General features: G+C 34.4%; 1 protein-coding gene across 5 annotated transcripts in view; it reads left to right on the top strand.

Moving 5' to 3' along the window:
• Pka-C1 (Protein kinase, cAMP-dependent, catalytic subunit 1) overlaps positions 1–19,452 on the top strand; it is a 114,986-nt gene that overhangs the window by 12,865 nt on the left and 82,669 nt on the right. For 4 of the 5 annotated variants that reach the window (XM_090179693.1, XM_090179690.1, XM_090179692.1 and 1 more), the window contains exon 2: positions 17,768–17,852. In XM_090179693.1, the coding sequence (XP_090035819.1) occupies positions 17,810–17,852 (43 nt within the window). In that variant the 5' untranslated portion in view covers positions 17,768–17,809. Of the gene's footprint in view, positions 1–2,099; positions 2,271–17,767; positions 17,853–19,452 lie in introns of those variants that run through there. The other variant, XM_090179689.1, reaches the window with a different exon arrangement.

The raw sequence follows: 19,452 nt of genomic DNA, 5'->3' as shown, positions 1-19,452 counted from the left end.
AACCTTTGCAAATATCAAGTCTAAACCTTTGCAAATATCAAGTCTAAACCTTTGCAAATATCAAGTCTAAACCTTTGCAAATATCAAGTCTAAACCTTTGCAAATATCAAGTCTAAACCTTTGCAAATATCAAGTCTAAACCTTTGCAAATATCAAGTCTAAACCTTTGCAAATATCAAGTCTAAACCTTTGCAAATATCAAGTCTAAACCTTGGCAAATATCAAGTCTAAACCTTGGCAAATATCAAGTCTAAACCTTGGCAAATATCAAGTATAAACCTTGGCAAATATCAAGTATAAACCTTGGCAAATATCAAGTATAAACCTTGGCAAATATCAAGTATAAACCTTGGCAAATATCAAGTATAAACCTTGGCAAATATCAAATATAAACCTTGGCAAATATCAAGTCTAAACTTTTGCAAATATCAAGTCTAAACCTTTGCAAATTTCAAATCTAAACCTTTGCAAATATCAAGTATAAACCTTTGCAAATATCAAGTATAAACCTTGGCAAATATCAAATATAAACCTTGGCAAATATCAAATATAAACCTTTGCAAATATTAAGTAAGAACTTTTACAAATATTAAGTATGAACTTTTGCCAATATTAAGTATGAACTTTTGCCAATATTAAGTATGAACTTTTGCCAATATTAAAAATGAACCTTTGCTAATATTAAGTATGAACTTTTGCAAATATCAAGTATGAACCTTTGCAAATATTAAGTATGAACTTTTGCAAATATCAAGTATGAACTTTTGCAAATATCAAGTATGAACTTTTGCAAATATCAAGTATGAACTTTTGCAAATATCATGTGGCCAACCTAGACGATACGATTGAACCATGTAAAAGTTACTGCAGTGAAATTTCCCTTGACCAAGTTAAAAATTCTTATTGAATTTCTCGTGAACTCTTTTAGTCTTCGGGTGGCTTTTAAAATTGATTTCTTCAATCACGATTTAGGCCCACGACGATAACAGTTTTTCCCTCTTTTTCTTTTGGGGCTAAGGTCGGCCGATCTCATTTCGTAGAGAGACAGATAAAAACATCTTTATAATAAAGTATAATAACCTAATAAATATAAAACGGGTTTAATACTTTTACATAATTAATTTTAAATGATAGCCTAGACGTGTAAATTATTTAAATATCTCTCGGTACTATATTCAAACGGAGTCCGAGAAATTCTAACACAGAGGTTCAGCACGCGATATTAAGTATGATAACGTCGAGAATTCAACCGCGCTTTCATCAAGTTGGAAATATTTTGAAAGTTTCAACGGTAGTTTCTAAACCTCTTTATTATAAAATAATATATTAATTCATCTTCGATTTTTTAGCTTGGTTCTAAAATCCCACTCACGCTCGTTGCTTCCTTCTAACAAAAACCAAATCAGCCGGATATCTCATTGGTTCCTTATAGCTGACGTCATCCGATTAAAGTTCACTCTGATGCCGTGTTTCCTTCCCCCTTCTCATTCGTGGGGAGAAATTTCAACCAAGGATGGCCGCTGATGGTCCTTCTCCCCAAGTATAAATACATTCTTAATATTTTCCCGTTAAATTGGTACGTTCATTCCACGCATGGACGCCATTTTTGTATTCGTTTTTTTTTATCAAAACATTATTATTGAATCTGTGAAAAAGTTTAATATACTTTTGGGATGCCATTGTCGGGGAAAAAACAGGCGCAAAGGTTGCGCGTATCTCGATGTTTGCTCGAAAGTTCATTGGCTAGGCCTAGAGTGTTTTTGAAGTGATGTGGAAGAGAATATATACCTTTATAGACGCAGATAAAATGCGGCTTCGCCCTTACCGAACATGTAGACAAAGAAAAAGAACGCGTATATAACTGATAGTAACGCGAAAAAAAATAACACATGTATACTCCCATTTTGAGCGAGTCGCTCGTATCGCTGTGGTGACTATACGCTCTGTGCAACATCGTATCGACGCTCTTAACAGAGTTATCAGCCGCTACCGAACTTGGACTATAGTTAAATGTATCGTAAGAGGGGGGATTAGCAAAGCATCCCCTTGTCTTTTTTATTCTTAGCGAAACATTTTGGCCCCAAAATCGAGGACGAAACATTCTTGATTAGTGAATCCAGAAACGTTTTGGTGGAAAGGCGGTCGGAAGATTTTAGGCTTAGACATAATATAGGCGCAGTGGAATTCAAGGATATATTTACGTGTTAAAAATAGCGGCCCAGCAAAAAAAGGTTTGCCGAATCCATCACCCTTGAATAAAGAAAAATTGGGTAAGTCAATATATATTCCAGTGAATTTTATAAAATTTTGTATTTTTAAAAGGCGTTTTCCTTTCTCGTAATAGATCTTAAAATAAATTGATTTGACAAATGCAGATAAATATTGCTAAGTTAAAAGGAACCACCTATAGACTGCATTGTAAAGGATGATAAAATTAGCGAATAAGTAGATTAGTCCATTATGAAAAGGGATAATAAAACTAAACCCTAAACAAATTTGAAGAAATTTAAAAACTTACTAATAGCTCGTACCGATAGGTCTTCGAGCAAACAAAAAGACGCGAAACTCGGACCAAATAGATCTTAGAGTGTAAAACTAAATTAAATTAAATAAAATAGCCAAATAGGACGAAACCGGTCTACCGTTGGAATTTGTGGCTATTTTATTTAATTTAGTTTTACACTCGAAGGTCTAATTGGTCCGAGTTTTGCGTATTTTTGTTTGCTAGAAGACCTATAGGTACGAGCTATTTGTAAGTTTTTAAATTTCTTAAAAATGTTTTAGGGTTTAGCTTTATTATCCCTTTTCATAATGGACTAATCTACTTATTCGCTAATTTTATAATCCTTTAAATATTGCTAAGCCCACGTGATTCGATTTTATGATCAGAATAAATAATTACACGTGCGACGAAAAAATGCGCGACACCATCGAGATTCAAACGTTTTGAATTTAAAAACCCTTCCTTTAGACGGTTTTCATTTTTAAGCGAATAATTTCTTTTAGCATAAATCATTTCCTTTTTCAAAGATCGTAATCGCACGTGGTCGTTTTAAATATGCGCGTGGCTGTGTACGATTTTTAATTTTTTATTCACTTAATATAGTCTGTGAAAAGAGTACTAAATTTTATAACGTAATGCTGGGACTTCTTTAAAACTATCGTGTCGCCTTCTACAATCGATTTATAATAAACCAAACTATATAATGACATTGACATATTGTCGCGTCTCATCGATCATCAATCGACCGTATCGATATTCTTTTTATATTAAAGCGTGAAAAATTTAATTTTTTACCCACTCAATTAAATCTTATAAATTTCCCCCTGGTGATATTAATTTGGAACTTTTTATACGTTTTTATCCGAGATATAATTGAGCCAAAAAATTAAGTTGATTTTCGGTAATTACTTTTGCTAAGTACGCCTTGATTACGTAAAGTGCTCTTTTTTTTAAATAAAATGTGGGTTTCTGAAGAAAATGCGTGGTGTTTCTTTGACGTTGTCTATCATCGGGCGATAAGCGCAACAACGTATTAGTCAGGTAGAAAAATGACATTTAGTGCGACACAGAAAATAAAGAGACATTTCTGACATTAGGGCGTGGGGTGCCTTATGATTTTATTAGTTACCGTTAATAAATTAAGATAATGTACCGAACAATAAGCGCCACTATTCGTAACTTCATTATTTTGTTTATGCGGGGGAAAGTGGGTCAGTGACGCGTGTGTTACGTTCGCGATGGTCACGCCCCCTCGAGACTGACTGGGGGAATTTGGCTTATTAATTTGGACCGTTGCGCTGCGAGTAAATTGCGGGGAGGGCTGGGTACCGGTAATTATTTGGGCTAGCGGGAAAAATACTCGTTAAGCCTTTTTTCCATTAATTATATTCGCAGCGAAAAGTTATTTAAAATTATCGATACACCGGCGGAGATAAGGGAAAAATAAAACACCTTTTCTCGCCCTTTTACGTAACTATGGTCGGCTTACGCGATTTTATTTTAGTACGTGCCCCATTATCTCGGGGTTGAACCTTACAGACTGTACCCGCGTTCTCGCTCTTTGACTGTATCGTGGACTAAGCCTTTGTCGATTAATTGGTTGCCACTGAAAATAGTGTTTCCTGTTAAGTATGATGGTTGTGGAGGGCAAATTTCAGGCGTTTTCATTGGAAAATTGCGGTGTCCCATTTTGGTTGGGAACGATCGACCTTTTAAATCCCCAAATCCAATTTCGCCTCGGTAGTTTTTAATCTAATAAGACTCGTTATCTCATTTGTCATATTTTCGCCATAATTTAAAATATGTAAAGGCTTTCCAAAGATCGTTATTTTGTCCATTATGAATGCTTAATTTTATATTTAGCGTAATGTATTTATAATTTTACAGGTTTAATTTTTTCTAGTGGAAGACATTTCCCCCATAAGTATGAATTCCCACTCGATACGAGTTCAGGGTTAACTTATACAAAAGGGTATGGATACTATCGCATTTTTCGCCAGATATTTCATTAGATAACGGTGTTTTTGATTGACGTATCGACGTTAGAGAAATTGAGCCCCACGTCTTTACGGGGAAAGGTGTAAACGTATCCAAAACTTGTAACAAAAAAAGCTACGGGGAACCCTGAACGTTTTTGTTCAACTGGTTAAGCTTGGTGATGGGCACGATCTTCTCATTATGAGATGAGTGAGAGAAATGCGACCAATGAGAGCACTTGGGATGAACCAAACTTCGCGCGGAAAAGAGTGGAACGAAGCTGTAGAAAATTTTAAATTCTAATGATAATTAAGTGAGAACTTGGCTTACAATTTTCAAAATTAGTGAAAAAAAACCTACTTTTGCGTTGTCCAGATGGCGCTACAGACAAATTTGTTGGGCGTAAGCATTCTGAGAAGTATAAGATCATGGCAGCTGAGGGTCAATATAATCGTACCTTGTTCTTAGCAAGGACAGTAGATACAGGGACGAGAAAGCAGGAAAAAAAATTCGATTTTAAACGTCTTCATATTCACGAGGAGTTAGATGTAAACAAATCGCGGCCATTGTTAAGGCGTGGTTCACTATGGACAGTATTATTGTAGTTAGTTTTTACCATTTTGATGTTAAATTAAAAATAAAACTACGAGCGTAAATAATAAAATGCCCATTTGTTTTGAACACTTAAGCCTCGTTAAGCACCGCTAAAATTAGGTGGCCGCCATTTTTTTGTTTACAACTAACTCTCCTCGCGTTTAGGTCGTTTTAGGTGATATATTCCAACAGAGGCCGCCAATACACTTTCTCGTCCCTGTATCTACTGTCCTTGTTCTTAGTTACTACTACGCGTTCTTACTTAAACGGATAAGAAAGACTAGCAAACATAACGAGGATATACTCAGTTGCGGGTTAAGAAAGGCAAAATATCTAGTACATTTAGCGGAAGGATACTGGAACAAATTTCCGGTAAATCGGCGGCAGGAATTTCGAATTTTACCTATTTTCTGTTGAATTCCTAAAGGTTCCTACGCCGTGTTTAAGGTCTATTGCGTAAACTTCAAAGTGATCAATAAATATTTAATGTAGATTATTATTTTTAAGCTCCATTAGAGGGTATTTTTAGTTTATGTACGTCAACGTGGTAATCTCGGCATTACCCGTTCTATACTTACACTGGACTCGCCAAACGGAATTTTTCTAGGTATGCCTCACTTGTAGTACTAAAAATAAATCATTAAAACGGTTTTTTAATCTTATCTATGCTAATTAATAATCACTTTGAAATATAACGCGATAAACTGTATTTTCCAAATTTATATTACCGCGGAGGTATACTTAGAAATTCAACCGTAAACAGGCCAAATCTGAAATTCCCGCCGCCGATTTACAGGAAATTCGTGCAAATATCTATCCGCCACATGAACTAGATATTTTGTCTTTCTTAACCTGCAACTGAGTATAGTTAAATAATATTGAAATATAATTTAAGAAGCGCTTCAACGTTATTATTTATGTTGGTGAGAGGAGTTTTATTGCAGCTCAATTTTTAAGAATGCGAATTGGAGTTTAAATTTTTGAGAATGCCCACCACTGGTGAATCTCTCTGGTCAAAAACACTTATCATTGTTGACCATTTATGAATTCGAAACTGGTCTTCGTTATATATAGATTATTAGTTGTTAAATTATCTCAAATTCCGCTCAAAATTGTCCCTCTTTTACAACGTCGATTTTTAAAATATGTTCTTTATTGTATTCTTTTTTTTATCTATATTATTTTGTTATATTGATTATTTGTAGTGTTGTAAGTCGGAAAATTTTCCGGAAAATGACCGAGGCCTTTTTTCCGGATAATTTTCCGTATTTTTCCGAAAAAAATAAAAAAAACGTTTTTATTCCATGATTAGTCTAATATATTGTTTGCAAATTGAAGTAAAGCGGTATTTTCGCCTTATTTTTTCAAATCTGAAAGTAAAACTAAACCTCTAGACTAGTTTAAACTGATTAAACAATGTTACAATATTAATGTTTTGTAGTTTGTTTACTGATATTAGAAATTTTACATCAATAAAAAGTTAAAAACATTAAAAACCCTTAAAAGGTAATTTATGTTTCAAATATTTATTTTTCTGATTTGCGGAAAATTTTCCGGAAACTTTTCTGGAACATTTTCCGCATTTTATTTTTCCGGAAAATTAACAACACTAATTATTTGTCTTTCTGCACATAAGCAGTTGTTGTTCAATAAATAAATAAACTTAAATTGAAATAGATGTTTAATGTTAATAATAATAATAATAATAATAATATAAATAAAATTAGTAATGGTTATTATTCTAATTTTTAGGACACTAAGCAGTAAAATAATTAAAGCGTATTTGAATTATTTTAATTGATGTTAATTTGATATTTCCGGGAAAATGGATTATCGTGATTTTGCAAAAGGTGGCATAAGATATTTCACTTTCGACAGGAATGAGAGGATAGCTATGGTTATCTAAATTTAAAGTTATAGTGCATAGGTGGTTTTTGTTAACTTTAAATTATCGTATATTTCATTCTCCACCAATTAAAGTGGTCGATAATTCAAAATAACGGTCAAAAATGCCGTAGATCAGTTTAGAAATCGTCGGCCATTTTTGGTATGGAGATACAGGCCGGAAGGCAGGCAAGGCTGCCAGATTTCGATTGACCGAAAACGGCCAACTCTCTCAAATGTTTTCGTTTTAAAAACTAAAATTTGAATCGCCTATTTGACTTTCCGTTGCTACGCAACGCGTTTTGAAATTTTTAATGTTTAGGCTTAGCTTATCTTTTCAAATTAAGTTAGTCGCAAGGCAGATTTCCCGCACGGTGCTCATCGAGCTCCAAATAGGGCGAAACCGGTCTACCACTGGACATTCTGGCTATTTTAATTGCAGTTGGTTTTTGATTCGAAGATCTATTTGGTCCAAGTTTCGCGTTTTCATTTTATCCTCGAAAACCTATTGGTCCGAGTATTTCGTCAGTTTTATCATCACTTCAAATTTCTTATGGTTTAGCTTTTTTGGGCCCTTTTAATTTTGGACCTTTCTACCTTTTTGCGTAATTTAACTACATAGTTATCTAAAGCCGCGTTCACACTTTGTCTTTATATCGATTCAAATCGATTGGTTTATACAATTCCTTTAAAACCTTTTCAGCCTAACTCATTTTAAACCGATTCAATCCGTTTCCTACAACTTACGTGTGAACGTAGCAGATATGAATCCGACCGGCTAGTTTTAAAGCCCGAACGTACCCGACCCGATTAAAAAATTAAAAAATTTAAAACCCGACACGACCCGGCCCGCCAAAATTATTCATTTCGAAAATTGACCCGTCCCGCCAAAGTTAAAACCCGACACGACCCGGCCCGAGAAAATGTTGTCAGTAGATGGCGCTTGGAGCTCTTTGAGAAACGGTTAAAAATTACTGAACGTGACAAGAGTATGATTAACACGTGATAATGATTTGCTGTTGTGAATAAAATAGAAACTTGAAGGCCCAATCACTAATATATAAAAAGCCCGACCCGACTTGGTCAATTTTATGTAAATAGCCCGACCCGTTAAAAAAAAGGCCAACCCGACTCGGCCCGGAAATAATTATAAAATTAAACCAAACCCGGGCTCGGGTCGGTTCGGGTAAGCCCACCTTTAGCGGGCCCAAGACTCAATGAATACTTAGAAATTACATTTGGAGATAGATGTAAGATTAGCTATTATTTTCCAGAACTGTATTTGGAGTGTGAGGAAAATAGTTTATGAGATGAGCTACAGTGGAGTTCAATTTCTGTAAATGCGAATTGAGGATGATTGTGAGAGTTACAATTTCTAAAAATGCCCATCACTGTTGAAGCTTCATTTCTATGTTTAGAAATGCGACATTGATAACAATTTCATAGAAACTCTGGTATGTATTTATGCGCGTAAGTTCCCATAATTCTACGCTCAATGCTTTTTTGAACTTTAACTAACATTCACCTTGTTAAATAATGAAACGAGTTTAGGAACTAAAAATTTCGAAATAACTGAAGCGTAACCTAGGATATTTTTTAAAGGTAAATATAAAAGAAATCGTTACGAATTGTGTTCACAGCAGCGTGCCAATCAAATACATTAATTTTAGGCTACAATTTAAATAAATTAAATATTCAGGATTTAACCTTTTTTAAAAATACCGTTCAGAATTTTTCCTTTCTACTAAGAGAGAATGGGAAATTTGTTTATTGTGTTTCCATACGGAACGGTTTCAAGAACAAACGTGGCTTTTCTAACGCGACCGAGGCTTACGTTATTATTTTGTGGTTGTTTTAGACTCCGCCGTACCCTTTCGAGAATAACGTTCTTTGTGAAAATAAAACGCAGTCTCATCGCGGTGACTCTACACTAATTAGTCGAGGAATAACATTATAGACATTCGGCGCTTGTACCCCATTTAGAACTCAATTCAAGCGTGACGGATAATTTAATTTTGGAATTGCTAATTAGCGTAGTTTGGGTACTCGTATTGCGGGAACGCGCTATTTCGGAGCCTTTCTGGTTTATTTATGGTCGCTATACAGTTGTATATGCTTTCATTTTAAATGCCACATGAGTATAGTCGAGATTTAAAGATATTTCAGTGCCCCTTGGTTTGATTTTTTTCTATATAAATATATTTAGAAGGAACGAGCCTTGGTGGTTACACTAAATGGATAGACATAATAAAATCGTCTGCTGCAATTAACGTCAAATCCACCTGACCGCAACACGTGATTATCAAATTGCTTTCGTAATGTTAAATAGCGCTGTCATTTTGAAATCGATCTATTGGGGGATAGAGAAGAACATTCTTAGTCACTGCGCATATTTGGTATAGAATTAATTATATTAAAACCGGATTATGAAGTAACAAGTGTGGGCTTTTTGCTTCAAACTGAGCGATTATATTTGAAAATAATTTATGGATAGTTAAAATTTTCATTCATTCAAAATATTTTTTTCGGATCGTTGAAACTTTTTATTGCATCGTTAAATAAATATTTTTTTGCATCCTTAAAAAAGATTTTTTTTTGCATCGTTCCAATCATTTTTTCCGCATCGTTCAAAACATTTTTTTTCGCTTCGTTGAAAACATTTTTTTTTCGCTTCGTTGAAAACATTTTTTTCATCGTTAAAAAAATATTTTTTTGCATCCTTAAAAAGATTTTTTCGCAGCGTTGAAAACATTTTTTCGCATCGTTAAAAACATTTTTTCGCAGCGTTGAAAACTTTTTTCGCATCGTTAAAAACATTTTTTCGCATCGTTCAAAACATTTTTTTCGCATCGTTCAAAACATTTTTTTCGCATCGTTCAAATCATTTTTTTTCGCATCGTTCAAAACTTTTTTCGCATCGTTCAAATCATTTATTTTCGCATCGTTTAAAAACATTTTTTTCGCATCGTTCAAATACATTTTTTTCGCATCGTTGAAAACTTTTTTTGCATCGTTAAATAAATAATTTTTTGCATCCTTAAAAAAGATTTTTTGCATCGTTCCAATCATTTTTGAAAACATTTTTTGCATCGTTAAAAAAATATTTTTTTGAATCGTTAAAAAAAATATTTTTTTGAATCGTTGAAAACTTTTTTTCGCATCGTTCAAAACATTTTTTTCGCATCGTTCAAAACATTTTTTTCGCATCGTTCAAATCATTTTTTTTCGCATCGTTCAAAACTTTTTTCGCATCGTTCAAATAATTTATTTTCGCATCGTTTAAAAACATTTTTTCGCATCGTTCAAATCATTTTTTTCGCATCGTTGAAAACTTTTTTGCATCGTTAAATAAATAATTTTTTGCATCCTTAAAAAAGATTTTTTGCATCGTTCCAATCATTTTTGAAAACATTTTTTGCATCGTTAAAAAAATATTTTTTGAATCGTTAAAAAAATATTTTTTTGAATCGTTGAAAACTTTTTTTCGCATCGTTCAAAACATTTTTTTCGCATCGTTCAAATCATTTTTTTTCGGATCGTTAAAAACATTTTTTGTTCCATATATTTAAAATATAAATATTTTTCTATCCACAGAACAATCTAGTATAACCATTTTCCGTTTCGTTAAACGATTCTGTACGTACGATATTCCACCTCTCTTTATTATTTGTTGAATTAAAGATCGGCGACTTCTTAATGATTCTCTCCACCCCAAATTTATACAATTAGTTACCGAACTCGAAAAACTACCTAGTTTTCCCAAGTAGGGAGTTCACCGCGATACTATACGACCGTAGTTCACGTACTTGAAAGGAAGCGAGAGGGACATCCATTTTTACTTTCATTTGAAATTCTTTCTTATTAAGAAATTTTGCAATTATAATTATAGTAGGATTGTGTTTGGTCGATTCATTTCCTATCATTTAACTTAGTCGCGTGTCATCTGGAAGCTAAGACTGACGGAGGTTTACGAACATCCCCTACTCTGACGGTACTATCAGTTAAGTTCGCTGGTTTTAAAAGTGTATTCCGGATTTAATTTCCCGCTAAATAGCTACGTCGCTAAGCGTGTAAAAACCTTTCGAAATGAACCTATCACGTATTCGTAATCTTAATTCCCAACCTCTTATACGTTTTTTGAACCGCAATATAATTGTACCAATAATTAATCTAGTTACGAAATCACTGAAATTTTTTTCGCGAACCGCATTTTCTAGCGTGTTTAAACTTAATTGGGGAGACCAAAAATTACCGTCCAGTATTTTGACACGCTGCAAAAAACCATTTAGAATGGCTAGGTCACGACGCGACAATTTTAGTTTCCACCGTATATAAAAATACCTTTTCTTTTGCAAACTAAGTAAAAAAATCCGCCACCCGAAGTTCCCCCAAACTCCTTTTAGCTACAAATCCCCGTAGAAACATTTAAATAGGAAGAAAGTGAAATAATAACAAAGTACTCTCCCCTCTCTCAAATGTTCGAGGTAATTTTCTCCCCGTTTCTGTATTCGAACTAGAGTCGACGGTGTTTGGCGGTCCACGGGTTTTCGTTCGGTCTCGGCGAAATTTTGTACTCGTTTGTGAAATGGGTCATTTCAGTGAGTAGTATACCTTAGCATCCGTCGGTTCGAGACGACGAGAGTCACGAGAGCCTGTCGCTTTGATCGTTCGAGAACTATTCGTCATTCGCCGGCATTGCCTGATCGAGCTCTACCGAAATAGCGCGAATTAATCCGCACACTTTTCATTCGGTTCGAAAGCTCGGATGGGTTGGCCAGTTTTGGGCCATCAGGGGGGGTCCTTTCTCTTTCGCTTTTTTGGTGACGGATACGGTGCGTGAAGAGTGTCTTCGATTGGATTTCATTTAGATTTGAATTAGCTCTCCCTATTTCGGAGTTTAACTTTTTTTTGCGTTGTTCAATGTAAACATATTATTTTATCAGGTGAGTTTTTTCTTTATTTTTGATGGTTATAGAAGGGATAGTGCGCTGGCTTCATTTCGAATTTGATCCTCGTTTTGGGAGTCGCTCGCTTTTCTTCTATGGTGTTTGTAGATAAACGTAGAATCTCTTTGTTAGAAAAGCTATTTAATGAACCGCTTAGAAGTGTGCTTGGAATATCCTATTCTTCTAATCGTTTTCGAATAACAATTTAATAATTTTACTTAGAAAGTTACTAACCAGGAGACGACCCGAGGTGTTACACACCGATTTTGTTCAAACTCGGGGGATTGGTAGACTTTCATGTAGCTTGAAAAATCCTAAACGGAATTTATTCAATGGGCAACGGTTTTGCCATGGCAACGAAAAATGTTTTTGACAACATAAATTGGAAATTTTCCCATTGAAAATAACATGGGATTTTGACCGATGTGAAAAACTTAAAAAAATAAAAAAAAATACCAAAATTATAAATAAATTGTTAAAAATTGACGAAAAAAATCAAAATTTATCACATTTTGATCAATTTGAACCAAATGGGTGAAAATGAACCGATATGGCTTAAATAGGAAAAATTTCCATTTTATGTTGTCAAAAACATTTTTCGTTGCCATGGCAAAACCGTTGCCCACTGACTAAATTCCCTTTAGAATTTTTCAAGTTACATGAAGGTCTACCAATCCCCCGAGTTTGAACGAAATCGGTGTGTAACACCTCGGGTCGTTAGTTGATTAACTTTTTGAAATGCGAACGCAACCTTTAATAAATTCAACGATCCATTTATTGAAGTTTCATCATAAAAATTAACTTATTTTTGAACGCGGGACGTTTGAGATTAATATTATAATTTTAAAGTTATTGCTCGATAAAAATCTGGGAGACGTTAAATTCATAAATATTTTATTTTAAATAATTAACGTAAACAGATCACTCGTTAATACCGGAATATATCGAACCATACTGACTGTTTACAAATAAAAATCATAAAATAAAATCGACGCTATTTCAATAAGTATTTCGAATTCAAATTCCAAGTTACAACTATTTTATATTCCGTGAAATAATTAACATTAACTGATAATTCGTTAATACCTGGTGATAGCGAAGCAGACTGTGTACTACCGAAACCCATAATATTAAATCGACGCTGTTTCAATAAGTATTTTGAATTTAAATGAAGCGCACATCCTACTGCCCACCCGAATTCCAAGATAATAATTCCCCGAGAAATTCCTCCGTAGAAAAACCAGATACCAGCATTCGTTTAAAGATACGAATCGAAAAATGTATATAATTCGGATCAGAAATTCTATAGAGTTGTATGTATAGAGTGTAGAATACAATAATAGCTTTCTCGAAAGCTACATTGGCGTGAAGGTGTACAATCACTTATTTGCAGCCCGATTCCGATTTAGACGAGTGTCAGCCATGAGCGACGGTCGGTAGTAGCTACTAATAACGTTGTCCTAAAAGACTCGCTAGTCAACCGTCATAGATTACTACGAAGACTTTACCGGTCTCCCCGAATTAGAATACGCTGTTACGTAACCCTAAAATAGGGATAGTTTAGGGCGAGACTTTCGGGGGAACTGGTTGATGGCTGTGAGTGACAAGTTTTGGCCTCGAGCGAACGTCCCCAGTTTCCCGAAATCAAAGATGCCTTCCATTTAAGCGAAGCGAAAACGGACTTTAATGACGGGCTACTCAATTCGGGAGTGATCCGCGCTGGCGTCTTAAGATTTGCCAATTATTGTGTTTAGTTCTCGGCTACTAGGCCTATATGGATATCGCCTTTTACCGAGAATCAACCGGTAATGAACAACCTGCCAATCTAGCGTAGCGTTAAGAAGAAATTCTCGGAGTCAGACAGGCGGGGTCATTTTATGTTCAAATGTAAATTTTGTGGGCGGTATGATGTTACTCTTAATGTTTTCGCAACCGTTTCTACGAACTAGCCATTTTATAAAAAAAAAAATCTAATGTATTTTTTGGCGATTAGAATATATCGCAATTTGATGATAGTGCCAATTTGAATATTTTTAGCCAACGTGGTCATAATGATATTGACTGCATTGGCGGAGTTTTATGTAGGTGGAACGGTATAAATTAAACCAACGCAACAAAATTAACTTGAAAAACCACGTCTTTAAAATTATGATAACTAAAAGCGCAATTTCAACTGTCGAAATTTGCGTTGTTAAAAAGTCCCGTTCTGTAACAACCACTTTAGTTATTCGAAATATATTTTAAACGATCAATAATAAAAAAAATTTAAATTTGGAAATGATAATCTCGGATGACTTAAATCCATATAGACGGATGGAGCCTGCGAAATTATCATCCTCAACCTAAATTCTTTTAAAAATCGTTAAGTCTGGGATTAGTTTGCTAATATCTTTCTGTCAACTCGATAAACGTAAAGCCGGATTTCTACTGTAAGGAAAAAGCTTTTTAAAGGCATTATTCCTCTCTTAGAAAACCAAAATTCGAGTATAGGCGAAAGTAAATGATACGAGTAATTCTAAACACGTTAAAAGGCTGGGGCACTTAAAAAGCGTTTAAAAAACGCGACTTCGTGAAAGTGAGAGGGAAAAAAAACCAGTCAGAAAATTACATTCGTCCCACTTTTACTTTCGACGCGAGCATTTTTGAGTAAAATATAATTTTCTATATTTTTGGTCGATGGTCCCACCTCCTTTTCGGGCTTAAATATGGCCTAGTTTCGCGCGAAGGGGTGGTGCCCAATTCTCTTTTTATTTCGTCGTCGCTTTTGATTGACTACCGCGCGTAAGAGGCCTAGCTATCGAAGTGCGAGACTCGAATTATCTATCTAGAATTTTATAAGTGTTGAAACCGAGGCTCAACTTGGAAGCTTGTACTACATACAGTAGTTTAATATTCCCAAAGCTGATCCCCCGTACTGTTTAGATAATAAATCATATCATATTTCGTGTTTTGAGATATGATTTATTAAAAATAAAAAGTGTAGACCCTTACTTTGCACAAATTGTACATTTTGGAGTGTTCATAGTTAAACTTTTTGTACTAAACCTTAAACCACTATAAAAGTTCTCGATTTCAGACGCTAAAACTAAATTTTCCTTTTAATAAAATTGTATAATTAATATTTTAGTAGGCTATCCTTGATAATTTTCTTTAATAATCTTTGTTCCAAAAAATCGAGTGGCCATGTTTTAATACTTGTTTGTAAAGATAAATTTCGTGAAAACATATTTAAGTAACTGCACACAGTTTCAGTCCTTTTTTCAAACTTTTTTAATATAAACTATATTTTGGGGGTTTTATATTTTATCTCTAAAAGGGGCCTTTGTATTACGTTCGTAGTTATTCCGAGCACGATTTGAGAGTTGCTGAACTTAAGTTTATTGAAAAAAAATGTAGAATAATTTTCATTTGCAACGCGAAGTAGCTGGGGCTCTTAAAATTGAGATTAACAGGATTTTTTTTCTTCAAAGAAGGTAACCTGCGGGTCACGTTAGGCAGGCCGAGCTCTTAATGGTTTTGCCATGATTCTCCAATCGTTCCACAAACGAGCGCCGTTCTCTCGTTTTGTTTTGGCGCTCTCGTATTATTGGTAGTTCCGATGCACCATCGACATCTAGCGACTCAAATTGCAATCAATTCGGTTGTTGCGAGTTTTAAGACATAAATTTCGTGATTATTCTATAATAATTACAAAAATATTGTAATTATATGGTTATTGTTATTTTTTGAAAATTTTATATTGTGGAATGTCTTAAAACTTAACTTTAAAATTATTATTTTTTATTATTTTTATAGAAAATTCACTTCCTTTATTTCTTATTAATGTTATATAGTTAATAAAATTAATTGTACGAGGCTACTGTAATTTGATAAATTGTTCAATCGTTATAACATACTGAACATGAAAAACTTCTTGATGGACCTTGGTGAATTGTAATTACTATATTCTTTATAAAAGTTAATTGAACGTTATCAGGGGCGTAGGCAACTTAAACCCTGGGGTCCGGGGAAGGGTAGTTCCCTCCCCGATCGCTCTGAAAATCGTGTTTTTAAAGCCCTTATGTTAGAGATTTATATTTTTCGCATTTTAAGAAATTTATTGACGCGTTTAAAGGTTGTTTATTTTGAATCGAAACATCGTTAGTGATTTTAAAATCTAGTGTCAGAAATTTAAATAGGTGATCTACCATAAATATGGAACTTTTTAACGCCTTTTAAAGGGAATAAAACCTAGAGGTCGGGGATGGTTAACTTTTATTCAATAGATAAAGCTCTCAAAATTATTCGTAAAACGTTTTGATCAAGTAATTTATATTTCTGTATTATCCGATTAATTTTTTGATACATTTGTAAAATTATTCGGAAAAACGACGTTTTTTTCGATAAAAAGCTCAAGTTTTACAAATAATACATGTTTTTTAATAATTTTCCGAAATATTAACCGGTAAATTTCTTTGTTTACATTTTCCCCCCAAAAAAAAATCAATTTAAACATGGATAATGATTAACCATCCTCGACCTGTAAATAAAACCTCTTGTATTTTGGTTCCCATATTGGCCGCTCTCTCCTATGTCTTTGGACATATTTGGCGCTGCTTAGTGCATTGTTGCGGAGTTAATCCTTAATATTGTAGTCTTCTATAAAGAACGAGCTGGACCTTATATAACGTTTCAAAGGAAGTATTAACTAAATCAAACAAATTATCCGCTAACGTGCCCTAAGATTTGTTTTTAACGTAACCGTAGCGGATGATTCGTTAATCCATCTTGAACATGGAAGTTCACACAATATACTTTTATACAAAGCAATAATAATCATAATTTCAAAATTACCGGAAATTATCGTCTGAGGGTACATTTTGCTTCGTTAAACACTTTAAAATCTTTATTTCTTCAAGGGATTTGTGTACTGGGTCCAAGTACAGTGTAGCCGATGCCGCTGTATTCCTCATAACTCTCCTAGAATTAGGCTTAGAAGGGCCAAGGATATTGCCATCGAAAGGAAATATCATGCCCTCGGTAGACCGTTAAAAAATTTAGAAATCGGAGCCCAAGAAGTTAATCACTTTAAGTCTACATACTTTTTTTTTAAATTAAGACCGACTTGTTTTAAAGTTAAATTTTTAGTTGGTACTGATCATTTCTGAACTACGTTTACGGTTTCATTAAGAAATTTTAATTTTAAGCGAGATTTCTGGCCAATTCGCTGGACCGCATAACCCGCGTACGCACTATTGTCATATTTGAATTTCGTGCCAATTGATACAGGCGCCATCTAACTCCAAAAAAAACATGTCTATCTTATTTCCAAAACCAGGTAACTCGAAAAATTCGGCGGGTCGGTTTGTCTAAAAATTAATTTAAATGAACGTTTTTCCGTTTCGATACCTTATTTCCAAAACCAGGTAACTCTAAAAATTAATTTTCGATAAAATTCCTCTTGGGTTTATTAAGTTGATGTACAAGATGATTTAAAATTTGTTCAAAATTAAATTTAATATTTAAAATATAGTTATAACATCCGGGAGATTGTGTACTTAAATGTCCGTGACATGACTGACATCTTGTTTAAAATTAAAGGTGTGTCGGTGTAAAAAGATTAAACGGATCTAAAAACATTGACGTCAGTCATCCAGCCATTGTTTTCCTTTACCGCTTCTGAAAACCCCGACGTTGAATTTTTATTCGTCACGGTTAGCCTCATAACAACGGATATTGCATTTTCTGTTTGTTCTAGCTTTTCCAAATAAAAAAATATTTTTAAGAATAAAACTGCCCTCAAATTTGTTGTCGATAAAACTAAGGTTACCTTTTTTTCTAAAATTGTATTATGACATAAAATTAATTATTTTTATTTGTTTAGGTATAAACAGACGTTGACTGGTGGAGGTGCCAACTACCCATAATGCCTTTCGGGTGGTTCAAAAAGAACAACAAACGGGATAAGGGTGAGCGAATTTTTCGTTTGTTTCAAAACTATTGAACTACAGTCCGCTTTATTTATCGTGATAAGTACGTTGTGAGGATAAAATTATGTTTATAGTTAACTAGTTAATACATAGATGGCGGTAAACGCCGCTGGGTAAATTGCGATTCCTCAAAACCGCTCGATTCGTAGAGCTTTAACAACCACTATCTTTCCTCCCTCGCTCTTAGCATCCGTCTCTACTCTCGAACTTTCAATAAGCGAGTTTCCATACTGTTTGACGCGTGCGCGGTAAAGCCAAAAAGCAGACGTGGCTGACCTCGGTGACGTATGACGTCAGCGTAGGCTTTCCGCTTTTATCGCGAAAAGTACCATCTTAATAGTTATTTTCAAAGCTGATAGATGGCGATGCGATTATTGAAAGTTTTGAAACCTAGTTTTCCCTAAAACCAACAACGAGAGCTATAAATAAACTCGCTTTCTCTCTAGTCTAGCTCTCCATTATAAAAGTGTTCGAAATCGTGCTGGATTTGTTGATCGCTTTAAAATTTTAAAACTTTATCTCCTTCCCCGCATATTTTTAACGCCATTAAATGTTCCAAAGTTTTCCCAGGTATTATCGATTCCCAGTTAGTCGCCTCAATTTGCAAAGTTTGCTTTGAAATTGACGGAAACAGAGTCTGTTTGGCGGACAATATTGGAGCTATAATAAATGACGTATACTCCAGTCTTTAATGATCAAAATGTAAACGATTAACGAGGTATCGAGGGGGGCAAAATTATACACTATGATATAATATAGAGGAATAAACTTAGACCGTTTCTGTTTGAATCATCACGACAGTTTCGCGGTTGCGTTTTAAGAGTAATCTTATTTTTCAAGTACTACATTCAGATTCTTCAAGCTTCCAATTTTCTTTTTGTGGAAATTAAGGGGCCAGTTCGTTGTCGTAATGCTGTTGGACTACTACGTTGTTAAAAAGGGACTATGTCTAACCCTAGAAAGAAAGCGTTTAATGGGACTGTACTCCGTAACGAGCTAGCCTCGCTTTGTAACCATTGACGTCATGCAAGCAATTGATGACGTCGGTTGTCTCTAGTGAGAGGGAATCGTTTGCAATCAAAACGGCTCTCTCTCACGGATTCGATCTAGTAACGTAATTCATTCATTGGAATCAAATAGCGCGTGACGAATCGGCATAGTTCTAACCGGAAAAGGTATTAGTTTCGGACGCCTTTTAATTCGTAAATTAGGCGCGAGATGGCGTTGTTTTTTCTTGGCTAGAAGCCGCGATATATTTTCCACCTGTTAGACTATACATACTTCAACTATCAAAATAATTGAAAAAAAAATAGATATAGATTTCACCCCTATAATTTGTAAGTCTGAAAATTTACCGGGGAAGATGACCGAGGCCTTTTTCCGGATTATTTTCCGCATTTTTCAAAAAAAAAATTTCATTCCATGATTAGTCTAATACATTGTTTGCAAATTTAAATAAAGCGGAATTTTTGCCTCATTTTTTCGAATCTAAAAGTAAAACTAAACCTCTAGACTAGTTTAAACTGATTAACAATGTAACACTTACAATGTTTAGTAGTAGTATGTTTACTGATATTAG

Source organism: Leiobunum rupestre, chromosome 6, assembly GCF_980474605.1.
Source record: "Leiobunum rupestre chromosome 6, qqLeiRupe1.1.hap1, whole genome shotgun sequence".
NCBI lineage: Eukaryota > Metazoa > Arthropoda > Arachnida > Opiliones > Sclerosomatidae > Leiobunum > Leiobunum rupestre.
The sequence above is the reverse complement of the archived record's forward strand: the minus strand, read 5'-3'. Positions and strand labels throughout refer to the sequence as shown.